A 16,857-nucleotide genomic window follows, 5' to 3' on the forward strand; every position below is an offset into this window, starting at 1 on the left:
CGTGTCAGCACCCCTTCCGTTGCCATCTCATTAAAAGAGCACAACTATGTGCTATCACATGACGTACGCGCGATACAGCTGCATGCGCAGAGACACAGAAACATAGAAAATATTTAAGTGGTTCAAACCCAGTCACTATGACTGGGTTTGAACCGGAATAAATATTTTTTCTAAGTTCAGCGCTGTGCTTAGTCGCTTTGTTCCCTCTTGGCCTCGTGCCGGTGCGCTGCTTCACTGAGTAATTAAGCACGTTGAAAGCGCTGCCTGGAATGGCAACGTTTTGATTTCAGCAGCCCTCTTTTAGATGGGAACATGATAAAGCAGGCACTAAGCAAAACACACGTGTTGGACTTGCCGAAATTTTTTAGTTTTTTTCTGTATTTTTTTTTTTTTTCAACGAACAGATATTGCGGCAGAGCGTGTGTCCTCACAGTCGGAACAGCTTAGCAGACGACGCTCTCTCTTCGTGCGCGTGCTCGAACTCTCGTCTTGTTACACGCTTATCGCCGTTTTAAGGTGCTGACCAGACATTTGGTAGATGCTCGCGCTTTATTGTTAAAATTCTGGAAGACTCTACTTAAGCTCACCTCTTTCAGCCTCCGATGAACAAGGTTCCGTACAAAAGCCGGAACGCCATAAGATTTATGACTACAACCTTTGATCAACATTCCTTTCCTTTACTGTGGTATTACTTTTTAACACCCGTCAGGTTGCTGACCGTCAAAACTCAGCATCAGCACAAACATGGACTGGTTGGCAATTGCGAGCAGCTTGCTGGTGGCCTCCCTGCTGTATGTGGTTCTGCGTCGGTGGCTTCAGGCCAAGCGGCTACCACCGGGCAAACGCCTCCCACCCGGTCCTCCGGGTCGACCGCTTGTGGGCCACGTGCAGTTTACGCACAAGGACTTCCACTGCAACCAAGCCATGAAGTGGGCGCAACAGTATGGGCCCATCTACCGGTGAGCGCTTTTGTCATCAATCAGGATACCTACTTACTGGGCTGCAACATAGGCGTCAATACGGGAGACGCGTGATTCAGCGATGATACCCTGAAGACTTTATACCCTCTTTACACGGGCAGAGTTAACCACGGTTAGCGTAACTGCGGTTACGCGAAACCGTGGTTAGCCCATTTACACGGCAGACCAAACCACAGTTACACCCCTAACCGTGGTTATCGCAAACCGAGTTTGGCGACCTCGGTTTGCATCGTTAACCGAGGTTATGGCGGCGTCTGTTGACGGAGGCTGCTCGTCGGCACTCGAGTGCGCGAAGCGTACGAGCGTGTCTGCTTCAGCAGTGTACTCGTTTGCCCGTATTGAATAGCCGGTGTCTACTGTGCCGCCCGGCGTCTTCGGTTACGGCCTACAGCCAAGCGTCTGCGTACTGAAGCCCCGTCCTGCGTTTGCAGTACCGTTTGTGCGGCTTGGTGCTGAGCGCGGAACATCAAAAAATGCGCGGTCTTAGCTTTATAATGAAAGTGCACAAGTTCGCAACGCTTGCAGTGCGGGATGCTGCGAGCAGGCTGAGGTACGTTACACTTACCGCGGCGGTGAAGCGAGCGAGCGCGGCGAACTACGGCGGGGTGCGTAACCCCCTAGTCGTCGATAGGCCTAAATTATTTCTCTTCGAAGCCGCGGCGATCGGCGCTTTGGAACTGATCAACGCTGTCGAAATGGTGTACAGTCGAGCGCGATTTGAAGGTTATCGCGCGAGCGTCGACTGAAAACATGAACAGCGCCATGGCCCAGAATTCTCTGCCGAGGCGAGAGAGGTATCAGGCCAGCTTCCCTTAGTCTTTTTGCTGTTCCTTCAGCAGCCGTCACCCCCTGTTGGGCTATCAGTTTCATTCTTTTTTTTATTCTGCGAACAGGCAGGGATCCTAGTGCGCATGACGTATTCTTTGGTATTAGTATCTGAAATTGGACACTTTATCGCAATAAATGGAAAGCTTAGAATAGATAGAAAGGGCGGTGAGTTTGTCGCGGGGTGAATATTGTTGTTTGGAACAGCAAACGAGGGAGAGAAGAGTGCGAAATCATGATTTTTCTGTTCCGAACCTGGCCGCCAGGTGCCTGGAGTGCTAGGCTGGTCGACGCTCGCGCGATAACCTTCAAATCGCGCTCGACTGTACTCATGAAACATCCTTATTGTGAATCCTATTCTGCCGCCGTAAAATAACGATATGATAAACTTTGCCGATACATTAATCGCAGAGCTAGTATAAGCAGAACGGTGAGCCGCAATGTAGCGGCGGCAGCTGTCTTGAACAGAAACTTGATAGTATCGCGGTTATCGGTCTTGCCAGCAATTTGCCGCTGGTCAGTGATCAGGAGTGATTCAATTCTGATATTCGGCTCAGTATTCCAGATGCCAATAAATTTAGCACGCTTTGTTTCTGACGTCGGCGCTAGCGAACCGCCGTGTCGTTCGCGTACGGTCTGCGGGAGGAGGGGCCAACGCGACGATGTTTACGATGGTCGATGAGGTGCTGCCATCGTGCGGGGCTTCACCGCGTTTTTGACGCCTTGCCGGACGGCACTCCGGAAACAATATTATAAATAAAATATTTGTAAATGCTGCTTCGTTCCGCAGATCACCGCGTCGCTTCGGTTGTACTTTATGGGCAATGGCGGCCGTAACCGAGAACGGCGGCGAGCTGTGTAAGCACAGCTAACTGCGACTGGCGGGTAACCGTGGTTAAGTTCGGTAACCTCGGTTAAGCGTAACCGTGGTTAAGCCGGCCGTGTAAAGACGGTATTAGGGTTGCGGAAGGTTTCATACATACATACATACATACATACATACATACATACATACATACATACATACATACATACATACATACATACATACATACATACATACATACATACATACATACATACATACATACATACATACATACATACATACATACATACATACATACATACATACATACATACATACATACATACATACATACATACATACATACATACATACATACATACATACATACATACATACATACATACATACATACATACATACATACATACATACATACATACATACATACATACATACATATATATATACATATATACATATATACATATATACATATATACATATATACATATATACATATATACATATATACATATATATATATATATATATATATATATATATATATATATATATATATACATACATGAACTTTATTGCAAGAAATATACATGCAAAAAAAATAGCGGGTGCCCGCAGAAGCGCAAGCGCTTGTGGGCGGGCAACGGCAGTCACAGCGGTATGCATTCAATATAAAAACGCTGATAGTACACAGTCAGTCAAAAAAAGCAAAACAAACAAAAACTGGTACAATGCATATATAGTTTTCTCAGTACAATCAATAGCTAAAAGACACTGAAACCTATAGTCAGTAAACGTAATGAAATCGGCAAAAAAAAAAGAAAAAAACGAACATAAATTACAAAGAAGCTTAATAGCTTTCTTCGCGACCTGCAATCCACGCTTTCAGTGCAGATTTAGTAGCCTTCATAGAATCGCAACGCAACACATGTGCTGGTAGTTTGTTGAAATAGTAAGGAATATAAAACTGTCGTGTCTTTTTGCCATAATTGGTATAAACCCTTGGTACCTTGTAACGTGTTATGTGCCTAAGGGACTCTGGTTTTTTATCTGGTTGTTTTAACTGGTTTGAAAAGTAATTTCTTAGAATTACCACTTGCACGTACAAATCATGCAGGGGACTAACACCTGCTTCAGCCATCCTGGTGTTGTAGTCAGCCTTCTCATAAACAGTTCCATACAGCAAATTAGTGGAGATTCTGCGCAACAACTCATCAACCTTCCTAATCTTACAGGGCGCACACGATCCATAGACAGAAATGCTGTATCTAAGCATAGATTCTCCCAAAGATTTATACACAGTCTGACGCAACTTTACAGGTGCAGTGTATCTTATACGATACAGCTGCACAGAAAGGGAACGCATTCGCTTTAATAAGTGGTCAATTTGAGACGACCAATACATATTAGAATCAAGATACAGGCCGAGATATTTAACACTGTTCGAGTAGGGCAGCAGCGAACAGTCACAATTGGCACAGTCACTACCATGCAAAAGAATCGACGCGGAAAGATTAACATTCTTGTGCGGATTTCGGAAACATATCAACGCAGTTTTCTTTTTGTTTATGTATATTTGATTTCCAGAAAACCAATCTACTATTTTTTTGACATCGTACTGAAGTAGTTTCAGTGCCTGTGGGCTTGATTCATGGGATATTACTAATGCCGTATCATCAGCATACTGAAATAACCTTGCATTTAATTTTAAGTCAACATTTCATTTGAAAACGTTTCTTTACACACCCATAGACAACTACGGGCAGAAATTCTCGAAAGCGTTGAAATATTTCTTTTATTTTTGTTTTGTTTTTGTTATTTTTGATTTTTGATTATTTTTTTGTTGTTTTTTTTTTTTTGCAGAGCTATGAACGCTGTTACTGCCGGAGACGAGTACAAAAGTAGATCTTACCTCATGGTGCCAGTATCGAGGGAAGAACTTGCAGTTTAACCCGAAATATATGTCTTAAATTGATCAGAAAAGTCACGTTTCAGCTGATAGTTGTGCCATATCGCGTCCTTTTCTTGCTACTATAAAATTTCATCTGCTTGGTGCGTCTAAAGTGAATATACTACACTTTATGAATATGGCACTGCGTCATACAGACAGGTATTTGCCTTCATGTCAATTTAAGGAAGCCTACTTTTTCTGTTTAAAAAATTACAGCTAATTTTACCTTGATTCGCTTTTAAACTGCGTTTGAAACCAAAACCCACGCAGCCTAAGACGCCGCCCTTCTTGTAGCTGCACTTCTATATAAGCAAAAAGGGTCGTTGGTATCTACGGTAGATGTAATTAGGTTTATGTAGTTTATTTATTCATATCACTCATATACCGTGCGGTATATGACTATAACGATATGGGGTATGATTTGTTTGTAGTTCGTCAAACTTGTTCCTACAAGGCGTATGGATGCCTATTTCGTATTGCAGAAAACGAGGCATGCAAAATAACAGCTTGAGGGACAAGTTGGTGCTGCATAGTACCCAGAAATGAGGCGCAACAAACACAATCACATAAGAAGAAACACAGCGCAGGCGCACACTGACAACTTGGTGCGTAGAAGAACTTGGGTGCAGAAGAGGATGAGTGGCGAAGAGGAAGTGTGTACTCAGATCTATATTATAGTTGATAGTGTGCGCCTGTGTTGTGTTTCTTCTCATGTGATTGTATTTGCTGCGCCACATTTCTGGGTACAACGAGGCATGCATTTGTTTCATACGGATGCTTCCCCTAAATCCTTCATTAACGCCAGTCTCCGGCGCGAGAAGCTGAGCGCGATATTCTTTCAACTTTTTGCGTCGTCTACGCTCTTTATCGGCGCAACATATTGGACGTCTAGCGCCTCTTCCTGCGAGCTTGAAACGGCATCATGCAGATCGACCTTAACGTTAACAGGACCATCCATTTTGCACGCATGGAAGCCCCGTTGCACATGCCCAGGTCAGCTTTTTCGTTACAAGTTACTAGCAGCGCGGCTCTGATGTGAAGAATATATTTGGTATCCTTTTCAGCAGTTTATATGGTAGAGTAAGCTTCCTAGACTTTTCCCATGTCAATTTGTTGCCTATCACTTCATCAAGGCGAGACAGAATGGAGTCCGTTAGTAGCCCCGCAGTGAGCCGGTCCTACAGAGCTTATATAGGAACTTTCAAAACAACAAGATGCAACCATCCTCTTGAATTCCGAGAGGAAATGTCATATGCTTTCATGTGCTTCCTTGATCCGCCGGTAGAAGTGGTATTACTCGTTAACCACTGACCTCTCTTCAGAGCAACGTCGTTGCATTGCGCTTGCAGCCTCTTCGTACTTGACTTCGGTGGGCTTTTCGCAACTGCCCACTGCGCAACATTCCGCACGCCTACTCTCGTAGGGTATTTAAGTACGCGCGTTTAATTTGCTGTACCAAAGAAATTGCACCTTTTAAAGTGGGTGGCAATGTTGTCGATCTCTGCGCAGAACGCCGTGTCGTGTTCTATATAAGACATGCTACTCATTGATTTCTTTCTTTCCGTGACACTTTTCGTCTCAGTTTCATTTCATGTGTCATTTGTTTCTTCTTTTGTGTTCTATCTGTGTGTGCGTAAAACTTGTGTGTGCATTGTCATTCTTTTTGTGCTGCAGCACGAAGATCATATGGTTGTTCATTTATTATTATTATTATTATTATTATTATTATTATTATTATTATTATTATTATTATTATTATTATTATTATTATTATTATTATTATTATTATTATTATTATTATTATTATTATTATTATTATTATTATTGTTGTTATTGTTATTGTTATTATTATTATTATTATTATTATTATTATTATTATTATTATTCAGGATGGTGGCGATCGCGTACTTCGACGTTAGCTGCCACGGTAGCAATGCAACACCTCTTCATATGGGCTACGATAACTTTTACATGCGCAAGCTCAAGAAATGACATTGTAAACAAGGCTGATTTGACTCCACAATGCGGCACGAGTCATGCGCGGTCCTGAAATGAGACATAATAAATCTGCAGCAGTGCCATCACCGTCGGCATCACGTGGTGGCCTCACAAATATATTTTGGGTGCCACATCATGAGATGGGTTTCGCAAGCATTAAAGGGGCCAAAGTTAACAACTGGAAGCTGGCTAATGGTAACATTTACACGCTGACAGTCTTTGATAAGAGTAACATTTCCGAGCTCGATCATTTCTTAAGGTTAGTTAGTGCACCTGTGTTTGGTGCGAAGGAAGCGCCTCAGTTTCATTAGTGTACTGATCCTAGTGTACTGAAACTAAATCACAAAAATGGTTTAAATTAGATTATACTATAACTTTTAAACCAATTAATTATTTAATCATACGTTCGGACTTACTTTTTACCGCAACGTAATACTACAGCAGTAATAGCATTATGTAAAACTATATGCCAACTCCAAAGTATATTTTGTTAAACACTTATACCTGTATATTATGTGTCCTTCCCTGGCTTTCTTTCAGGATAAAGACCGGCTCAACTGACATGGTCATTCTCAATGACTTTCAGTCAATAAAGAAATTTCTGACGAAGAAGGAAGTTTTATACCGTCCCAAAAACTGGCTCTTCCGTGGTGAGGTGTACGGAGGTAAGAATGCACACTCAAATGTTCAAATGTAGCCTCCCTGACTCACGCCAAAAGATATTTGAGCTCGATAAAAGCACAAACCTGCCAATTGTCGCAGATTGAGGCGCTAAAATGTATAGCGGTTATAAAAACAACGCAATTGCACTTCTGTTCCCCACCTATATGTCTTCTATTTATCAGAGGACCTTAGCAGGCGACAACAGTGCGTATTGCTCCTCACCTGCTGCCAAGATTGTGTAATTCAGGTCAAAAAGACGCCATAAAGAAAAGAAAGCATTTGCCGTGCGTATTTATGCCACCTGCAAATCTTGAGACAATTGACAACATGAAAGTTAAAATGTTTGTAAGTCAAACTTTTGCTCATTAGCTCAGTTCATGTTTTTATCATTTGTTGTCATGCGCGTTATTTTGGTAATCTGCGTTCTTTTCCAGTCAACTCCTTAAAGAACAGCCTGACTTTTTTGTCATTTTTGCAGACTCACGAAGTTTGTGACAATACGTGAAATCAAAAAACACATCTCATTTCCAAATCCTCAGAAGTTGTTCGATGGCACATTGATCGTTTCAATTTCGCGCATGCTCAACAAGATCAGACATTGTACCTGTGCCAAAACGCTACGCCGCCTTAGTTTAAACAAAGGAAAATTACTCAAATATCTTCGTTCGTTTAAGTCATCTCCAAAAGGCTCGTCAGCGGGCTCATCCGTTTTTGTCTGCCAGAAAAAGAAAAAACATTCGCAACATTTCTTACACCCTGTTTCTTACGCGGTCATCGAATTTTTTTCTCAACCATTCTTTCCACGCATACGTCAATTGGTTTACAATGTCATGACTCGTTAAACTTCGCAAAGTTGCAAGTGAACCATGAGGAACGAAACAGGCTGTGGGCTTTTTGGAACCACTTTGTATTTTAACGTGCACAGCCATTTCAAGGAAAGGTAAGGTTATTTTAGAGTTCGCCTTTTCCCATAGAATACGACGGTCGCGGCCCGTATTCATTCCCGCAATCTTGAGCTTACTAGACGAACACAACAGCTATTCAACCAAACCAGAGAGTTCCGACTGAATCAAATTACTAGAAATTACATGCACAGAGAGTCTCGCGTGGAATTGGCGCGACATATTGCGTACTATTGCGTTGAATCACTGAAATAACATACGAATCACGTGAAATCGGTTCCATTCGAAATTGGTGACCCCAGAAATGATCACAGCGTGCATACACCGTATGATTGCCTAAAAAAAAATGAAAAAAAAAATAAAAAGAATTTTGGCTGAAATTCTAATATATACGAAAGAGGTGGTTTAGGTTCCCCTCGAGAAATTGGTTAGGCTTCTCACTACAAGTCTTCCTCCTCACCTCCGCCAGGTGTTGAACGGATGATGTTGGGCTGATGAGATATGTGAGACTCAGGGGCACAGCACTTTCGGGTGTCAATCCGCCTACCCATCCGACAACGCAAGGTGTTGCGTGTCTCCCCTAGCTTTGCGTAGTCGGATGAAAAAAAGACATGAAAGACATGCATTTTTCACCAATATCTGCTTTTATCGATTGGCTGCGCGACTGCAGCTGCATACTGCGGGCCTTGCTGTTGTGTCGGCGTCGACGATAGCATCAAAGGTGATTTTGTTCTAGGTGTTAAAGTTAAAGGGCATGGTCGGGGTCAAAAATCTTTGACTAATCCTGATCATCGTTACGTTTACAGACAGTATTATTATGCTTGGCTAATTTTTATAGTGTTTTTATGCTGCGGTTGTCATGCACGGCCATGACTCCACAAGCAAAACAAGAGTTTATTCAAAGCACAAGCTTCTGGATTATCAAAGTCAAATGCAATGGTCCACGTCAAGGGTCACAATGACTGACCCTGATCATGGCTATAGAAACATTGTAATGACTAGGCTTGGCTATAACTGTCATAGCGTTGCTATGAAGCTACTGTTATCCACACAGAATTGCAGCAAAGTATTGTGATATTTACTTGTTCATACTCGAAATTGCCAGCGCGCGGGTTTTTTGTATTGTTTCTAATGCGGGGTGCTACCAGATTTATCCGCAATGCTTTTATCTGTGCTTAATGGTCCTACATTGTTCGAGGTTGCCGTGAACATACTGCGTGGTCAAGAGAGGCAAACATTATGTTTATCAGCGACTGCGAAGAACGTTTGTTGATGCCGCTTCCGTCAAATCATTCCTCTTTCATTTTGCGGGCACGAAATCAGTCCAATAGAGAGTCTCCTTATGAAGCATTTAGTTGTTTTCCTGACTATTGAGCCGGCGTCAGCCCTAGGTGACAGTATTATTGCTGCCTGTTCACCAGGCGTGGCGACGTTCAATGGAGACACATGGGTGGACAACCGTAGGTTCTGCCTGCATGTCCTACGTGACCTGGGCTTTGGCAAGACATCCATGGAGGAACACGTGAAGGCAAGATCTGCTTCTTCTTCACTCCTTCCTCTACACAAGATAGAATTTCGATTACTGTATCGTCTAGTTATTTGCCGAAGCAAGATTCCGCGTTGTGCTTACGACAATCCCGGCTTGTGGGAATTCACTTTGAAAGTATAGGAATTCGCTTTTTGAATACTGCAAATTAATACTGTACAGACCCAGCAAGCTGTTGGTAAAAACATGACGTTAATTCACCCGTGCAATAACCTCTTGCTTCCGAATATTTTTTGCCGTGGTGTACCCCAATAAGAGTGATTATTTGTGCCATTGTGGCAACAGCCTGAAAGTGCAGACCCCATCTAACTACACTGCTAAACATTCTGCGTTGATGAGCGGTTTGCGAACATCGAGAAGGCTATCAGAACTTAAATCGGTTGTACAAGAAGATCCTTCAATTTCATGTAAAAACTTCCTGGATCCTAGTTCCACACTAAAATGGAAGAGGGTATATGAATGAAAACAGTGCCAAGGAACAGTGCATTTTATCTTCTAGCACCACTCATACTTGAATAATAGCACCCATTCGGCGAAAATACCGTTGCCAGAAGAATAAAGCAAAGCAATATGCATATAGACACCCGGCCGTCATATTGCAGAGATATTAAAATCTTTTAATGCGCAGCTGACTGTGGTTGAAGCTGTTGATTCAGCCAGGCATATCCGACTGAAAAGTAAAGCGCCGATGTACGGTGTACAATGTCAGTGCACGTTAAAGAACCCCAGGGGGCAGAAAGTTCCGGAGCCTTCAACTACGGCATTTCTCATAGCTTCAGTCGCTTGGGGTCGTTAACCCCCCCCCCCCCCCCCCCCAACCGAACCAAACTCAAACTCAAATATTTCTTAAAAACGTAGTAATGCCGATAGATTTTCCGTGTGCTGTGGCAAAGAAAAGCCGTGATACAAGACAATTTCCGCCAATTACCTTCAGGTGTGAAGCTACGCGTTCTTTCCGATCGGCAATTGAAGCAGGCCTTTGTGCTCACTTTCTTCATCGCGTCATCTATTTGCTGAATGAAAACAAATTGCTTGGGTATAGAGTAATCATTTTGAATTTTCAGAAATATATTTCGCACTAAATGCAAAATCTTCTTGAAAAGTTTTCTTTTAATTGGCGAAAAGTATACCGGTGTTCATAGTCAAAAGACGTCATTCACTAAGCTCCGGATGAGACGCAAAACTATGGAACAGGTCTAATATTTACGGGACTCCCCGAAAATGCGGCAGGTTTTCGGTAAGAGAGTATTTTCTTCAATAGCCTTCGCCCGAAAGCAGCCACACGAATAAAGAGGGAGGCTGTATATTTTTCTTAGAATCTGAGCATTTAAAGAAATAATGTCGTTCGGATGAGAGGCTCTAAACCCGAGACATCCGCCTGTCCACGGCAGTCACACCAAGTGAGCTATCCAGGACGGCGAGTCTGTGACATCAAACTCTCCCTGTACATACTTCAGTCCCCTCAGCGCATATTTTCTACGTCCACTTCCTGACGTTGGTTACGATGAGCGACATTTCAGGCTGCTCTAATCTCTTCCATCGTAGCGTACTTTCTCGGTCTTCCCCGTCCTCCACTGGGGTTTGGTGCATCCTGCAACCATAGCGATGTGGAATGAAGCTCTCAACCCACGCGGTGACGTATACAATTCGGGTGGTAAAACCCTCCAGCGGTACAACCACCCCGCGCCACGACTGACATTTTCCTCCTCCTTCTCTCTAACGCCGCTCGCTTCCTTTCCTTAAATGATATCCGGCGTCTTTATAGCTAAACAAGGAGGATTATGGGCTCCTCAGGAGGCTGAGGTAAAGTGTGGTTAGCGCGTTCAGTTGGGGCACGGAAAGATGGTGGTTCGAATCCTGGCGTGGGCACTATTCGCATACTCTTATTTTCTTTGGTCACGTGACCCCGTGACTGTGACCTGTTTTCGTGGACACATTTTGCGGAGAGGCTGCAGTCAACCTCCGGCTTCAGATTTATCGTCTCGTGATCCATATAAAGCTTTCTGCTTAATAACTTGATCAACTCGCTCTCACTCTAACATGCACGTTAAAGAACCCCAGGTGGTCGAAATTTCCGGAGTCCTCCACTACAGCGTCTCTCATAGCCTTAGTGGCTTTGGGACGTTAGACCCCACAAACCAACCAACCATTTTAACTACTGGCTGTCCTAGTCAGCACAGTGGGTAGAGTGACTGCCTAAGACAAAAAGTCGTACTGAGTTCGAACTCCGGACCAGCAAAAATTTCTCTTTAGCTAAGAATTTTATTTGAGACCTGTATAGCTTTCCTTTATATTCGTATGGCTGTTTTTCGGTGGATACTAATAAGTACTTACTAATGTCTGCGAGGAACCGAAAGCCGCCCTGTACACTAGAGCTCATTGCGACCCTTTTCACAAGTTGAGGTAAATACTGTTTTTTTTTTAGCATTTCACCACAGATAAGCCTATTACCAGGCCAAGGGAAATTATGTGCCTGCAGTATAACCAGTTAATATCCCTAGGCACTGCGGATCGAAACTCGCTTATCTCGCATACAAGGCAGATAAAATTATACGGCTAGACCAGCTGCTTCAATTATCTGCGCCATTACTTTTATTTCGAATTTCACAATCTTTGTTGGAAAATAAAACAAGACGAATGATTTTCTCCACAAATTTCGTAATGAAGCGGCTTCCAAATAAAACACGTCAAGACATCTGCTCTGCCGCAATGCCCTTCAAAGTGTGCAGAACCATATCTAGTTGTTTTTTCCTTACAAGGTTGACAAATAAACTGATCAGATGCACACAACGTGCCAGTTTCTAAAGTGCAACATTTTATTTATTTATTTATTTATTTATTTATTTATTTATTTATTTATTTATTTATTTATTTATTTATTTATTTATTTATTTATTTGTTTATTTATTTATTTATTTATTTATTTATTTATTTATTTATTTATTTATTTATTTATTTATTTATTTATTTATTTATTTATTTATTTATTTATTTATTTATTTATTTATTTGAAGTGGGCAATTTCCTTGATTGAATTTGAGTGATGGTATAGTCGGGCAGCACAATATCTATGCGACAAAAAACAAAACACGAATGTTTGCCAGCAAATATTCTCATGCAGCCATTTCCCAACAGCCTCTTAATTTATTGTATAGATTACTTGCTCCTCATATGACTCGTCTGCTTACTCCACATCTTCCTCTTTTCCATGCCCCTTATTTTGTGTGATGAAAACATATCTGTCAAACCACTACAATTAAACTGCCATCTAACGCGAATTTTCTTGTTAAAGTGATATGAGAAAGCTTTAACGATAGAACGCGAATGCTTGAAAGGCCAGCAACTTTGTGTCCGTAATTTCGTGTCGCTAGTAGGCAACGAGCGTTACCGACAAAAATCAAACTACGAAAAGAAAGTACGCCCTTAAGGAAGAATGTTTTCTTGTCACTTGAGTGCAGCCTAAGAGAAATTTTCATACAACTAATGATAGCCTTGCATAATTTGGAAGTGACATGGAAGGGAGGGTGGGGGGAGGGGGGGGGGGGGGGATAAAGCACGTTTCTAGAACACTAAATTCGCGATCCCAGTAACGGCCTGAGATAGAGAGCACGTGTGAGTCTTGTATTGCAATGAAAGGTTATGCGCAAAGAAGGCGACACGAGTTGACGACACTCTCGACTCCGCAGGAAGAGTGTCAGTGCCTGGTGGAGAAGATAGCGGAGAAGAAAGGTGATCCCGTCGCGATCCAGGAGTACATCTTCCCCAGCACGTCGAACAACATCGCAGCGCTGGTGTACGGTAGCCGGTACCCGTTCGAGCACCCTCGCCGCCGCTACCTGGATGAGCTACTGAGCGAGCTGTTCAAGGCCATTCGCGCTGGGTCCATGGTCGAGTTCCTTCCTCCGTTCGTGCGCAAGATAATCACTAAGCTGCCTTCCACGCGCCGCACAGTCATCGTCTCAAAGCTCATGGAATTCATCGAGTACACCAAGTGAGGACTCCGCATCGATCACCCCTATTGTGCGACAACGGCACTTGGCTCACGTGCAAGATTTGACAGATTTTGTTACCGGCCAAGAAGTCCGCTTTATGGCATACTGAGGACCCGATACAGATTGAATAACTCCTAAAGAGGTCGAAATTGAGGCGGCGCTTTTGGCTGCAGGTTGCGTCATTATTCAGTGTAATTCTGTTTCCTTAGAAGATCCTTGTATAGGAATAAGCGTTAACCGCTATTACCAATTTCACCCATAAGGTAAAACTATAATTTCAGAAAAAGAGAGGTAAGAGAAAATATTACATGCATCTTGTAGGCATACAAAAAGAAACTGTAAGATCCACAGGTGCGGAGGGGAAATAATGTATGCGCCTACATTAATTCAAATATAAAATCGGTCCTTTTACGACGATGGCCATTGCCTAAACGGCTTTACATGCAAACAGTAAATTTTAAAATCTCTGATGCGTATTTTTCTGATTACGGACTTCAGTACAACACTTTCCTGTTTTTGAACGGAAATAATTAGTCTGCAATAATCAGAATAGAAATGACGCCGTATTTACGCGCACTCTTTCAGAGGACAAGTCGAACAGCACAAGGCAACACTCGATGAGCACTTCAACCGCGATTTCATTGATGGGTATCTGAAGAAGATCAAGGAACACGAAAACGAACCAAACCCGAACTTTCAGCGTAAGTAACTAAACTGTTGTTCCCACCTTTTTTTTAATTCCGTGTGGCCTCAGCGAACTTCAAAGAGCGTTCCGCAAGAACCAAAGTCACAGCCTACGGCGTTTTGTGAAACTTGATGCAGGTTATGATATAACATTGCCTATTGTTGTCAGTCAATTTACATTCATTCAGCATCATAAGTCAGAGGAGACGATGCTTAAACAACATACTCGCTTACAAAGAGAGTGTTTATTTGCAAAGAATGCTGCCCTTATCTTGTTTCTCTTAACGGACTTAATCAACCGCTTTCTAAGCTCTGCAGCGCTGTCATTGGCTTGTGACCCAATTCAGAAACAATGATACCGACAGCTGTCGAGGCCTTCACGGCACCTGGTGGCAGGTCGTCATCCTCGTTTTGTATCCTTCATAAAGTTCCGGACGCTGCGACCAAGCCATTGCAGCGCATGCGAGAGCATAATGTACTACGTATCCCTGTGTAAGGGACTCGAGCAGCACATCAGGTTCCAAATAATACGACAACTTTAAGCAACAGTTACGTTATAACCCAACGTTCTGTCCTGAATTAGAGCTGTAGGAACCTACACACTAGGCGTGAACTACAACTTTACCTCAAAATTATTGACTACTGTCGGAGTTTCATTTTCAGTGGTTTACGCTCACAGATGGTGACGCAGACTGCCATGCGCAGCCTGACTGTCTTTATGCCACAGCAGAGAAGAAGGCCGCGATTCGATTAGCAAGGGACGCACTTCACTTGACAGGTTGGGCCAGTTCACGACCGTCGGTATCGGAACTTATCAAATCGCTGTCATTGATCGCAAGGCCTGCACAGTAGTTTATTTTTCAAGGCTTTTTTTGTCGTCTCGCCCATACCTAGGGTCTGCTTTCACTTCAGGTGCTTTGCCAGCCGGAAATATAATACACATTGATTGGGCTTGTAGCCTTTCGAGGTGCGCTAGACTGATGGTAAACTGAATCTTGAATCTCTCTCTTTTTATTGTATTTTAAGGTTTCGGCGTTTTTTTGGTGGGATCGCTAGAACTGGCAGACATTTTTCAGGGTCCACGGTGACGTACCAGATAAATGTTTCCACTGCGGGGGTGAGTTTACGGCACCTCGTTGTTCGTTTTGAGAGATAGAGTAGTGAGGCCATAGTTGGTCATTTTATCTGAGACGCAGTTCTATAGCTGTAATGTGTACCTTGAAGGTGAGTCCACCGTCATTCGTAATAAGCGAGCGCTCGTAGTCAATGCGTCATTGATGTGGGCTCGACTTGGCTCGTCTAGCACTAAAACATCCTTCTTGAAGCTAGCATGCCTTAAGAAAGCACTTCTACATAATAATTGACATTTCCACGTTCATTCGCTGTTGTAACCAGGCTGGCAGTTTGTAGTTTGTGCAGGAGGACTCGTCGTCGGATTTCACCGCTCTCCAAACGCTCCTCCGTACGAGCCTCTACGGCTGAGCTCTCCTTGCAACGAATAAATCATCCGCTAATCGCCGCTGTCAGCGGCTCCGCACGTGTCTTTTTCTCGGATATCCACCCTCCGCCCACGTGGTATTGATTTTCCTTGGTAATTGGATTGCGGTGATCAAGCTTTTCACTCACCAGCAATCAGTCATTGACTGAAAAAGGAAACGAGGAGTAAACCTATATGAGAACTGTCTATCTATTATAGTACTTCGTCATAAGCGTAACAAAAATTTGTTCTGTAGACTAGGGGCGAAAAACATTATTTGATGAAGCAAAGTCCACAACATACCAAGAAGTTGAGACCCAAAACGTTGTGGCCTGGCTTGAAAACCCGCAAAAAAAGACAGCCTTCTCGATCGTCTGATCACCACTGACATAACTTGTCTCCAGATGAACCGTAATTTGGGGCGTAAAATTAACATTTCCTTAACGTTAACTGCCCGGCGCGTGAACAGTGGCACGCTATGTCGGCTTGCCGTGGTAAGCAAACTGCAACATGTTTCTTTTTTTTTTTTTTGCGTGTTTCACATCAGCCTAGAGCGCAAAGTGGCGACATGGGCCCATCAAAAGCGCGCTTGCCTTAACGGCGAAAGACAAGATTAATCAAACTGCGCTCCATCTATCGTCAGCAACCGCAAACCTACCGAGGCTGTTGCCTCCGCACCAGCGACCAAGGCTTCGCGACGCTGGCGTCAATTGAAGTTACGCTATCGAGTGATCCTGTTAAGCGTGCTGACGTCTGTACACTCAAAATCCTACAACAGCACTCGTCTTGACAGTCGCGCTTCCGTCTCTCAAGAGCAGTTCGCCTAAGTTTCTGAGCATACAAGGATGCCGCAAATCATCGTGAAGCCCTTACGACACGCAGCGCTCCGCTCTATGCCGCCACCGAACAGCATGTCACAGGTTTCCATTACGTTTCACAGCGCTGTGCCATTGGCTGCAGGTTTTTCATGCTTGCGCCCTGGTGTTTCAAGCCGAGACGCCATTTTA

The 16,857-nt window shown here is 43.2% G+C and overlaps 1 protein-coding gene across 1 annotated transcript in view; it reads left to right on the forward strand.

The window, feature by feature from the left end:
* Nucleotides 1–503: 503 nt before the first annotated feature.
* LOC146190944 (cytochrome P450 2A7-like) overlaps nt 504–16,857 on the forward strand; it is a 26,497-nt gene continuing 10,143 nt past the window's right edge. The window contains exons 1-5 of the mRNA XM_084601335.1: nt 504–959; nt 7,127–7,251; nt 9,573–9,679; nt 13,384–13,688; nt 14,275–14,390. Coding sequence (XP_084457461.1) covers nt 745–959; nt 7,127–7,251; nt 9,573–9,679; nt 13,384–13,688; nt 14,275–14,390 — 868 coding nt within the window. The 5' untranslated portion in view covers nt 504–744. The remainder of the gene's footprint in view (nt 960–7,126; nt 7,252–9,572; nt 9,680–13,383; nt 13,689–14,274; nt 14,391–16,857) is intronic.

This window comes from Amblyomma maculatum, chromosome 4 (assembly GCF_055883805.1).
Source record: "Amblyomma maculatum isolate TAMU_Amacu chromosome 4, ASM5588380v1, whole genome shotgun sequence".
NCBI classification, from domain to species: Eukaryota; Metazoa; Arthropoda; class Arachnida; order Ixodida; family Ixodidae; genus Amblyomma; species Amblyomma maculatum.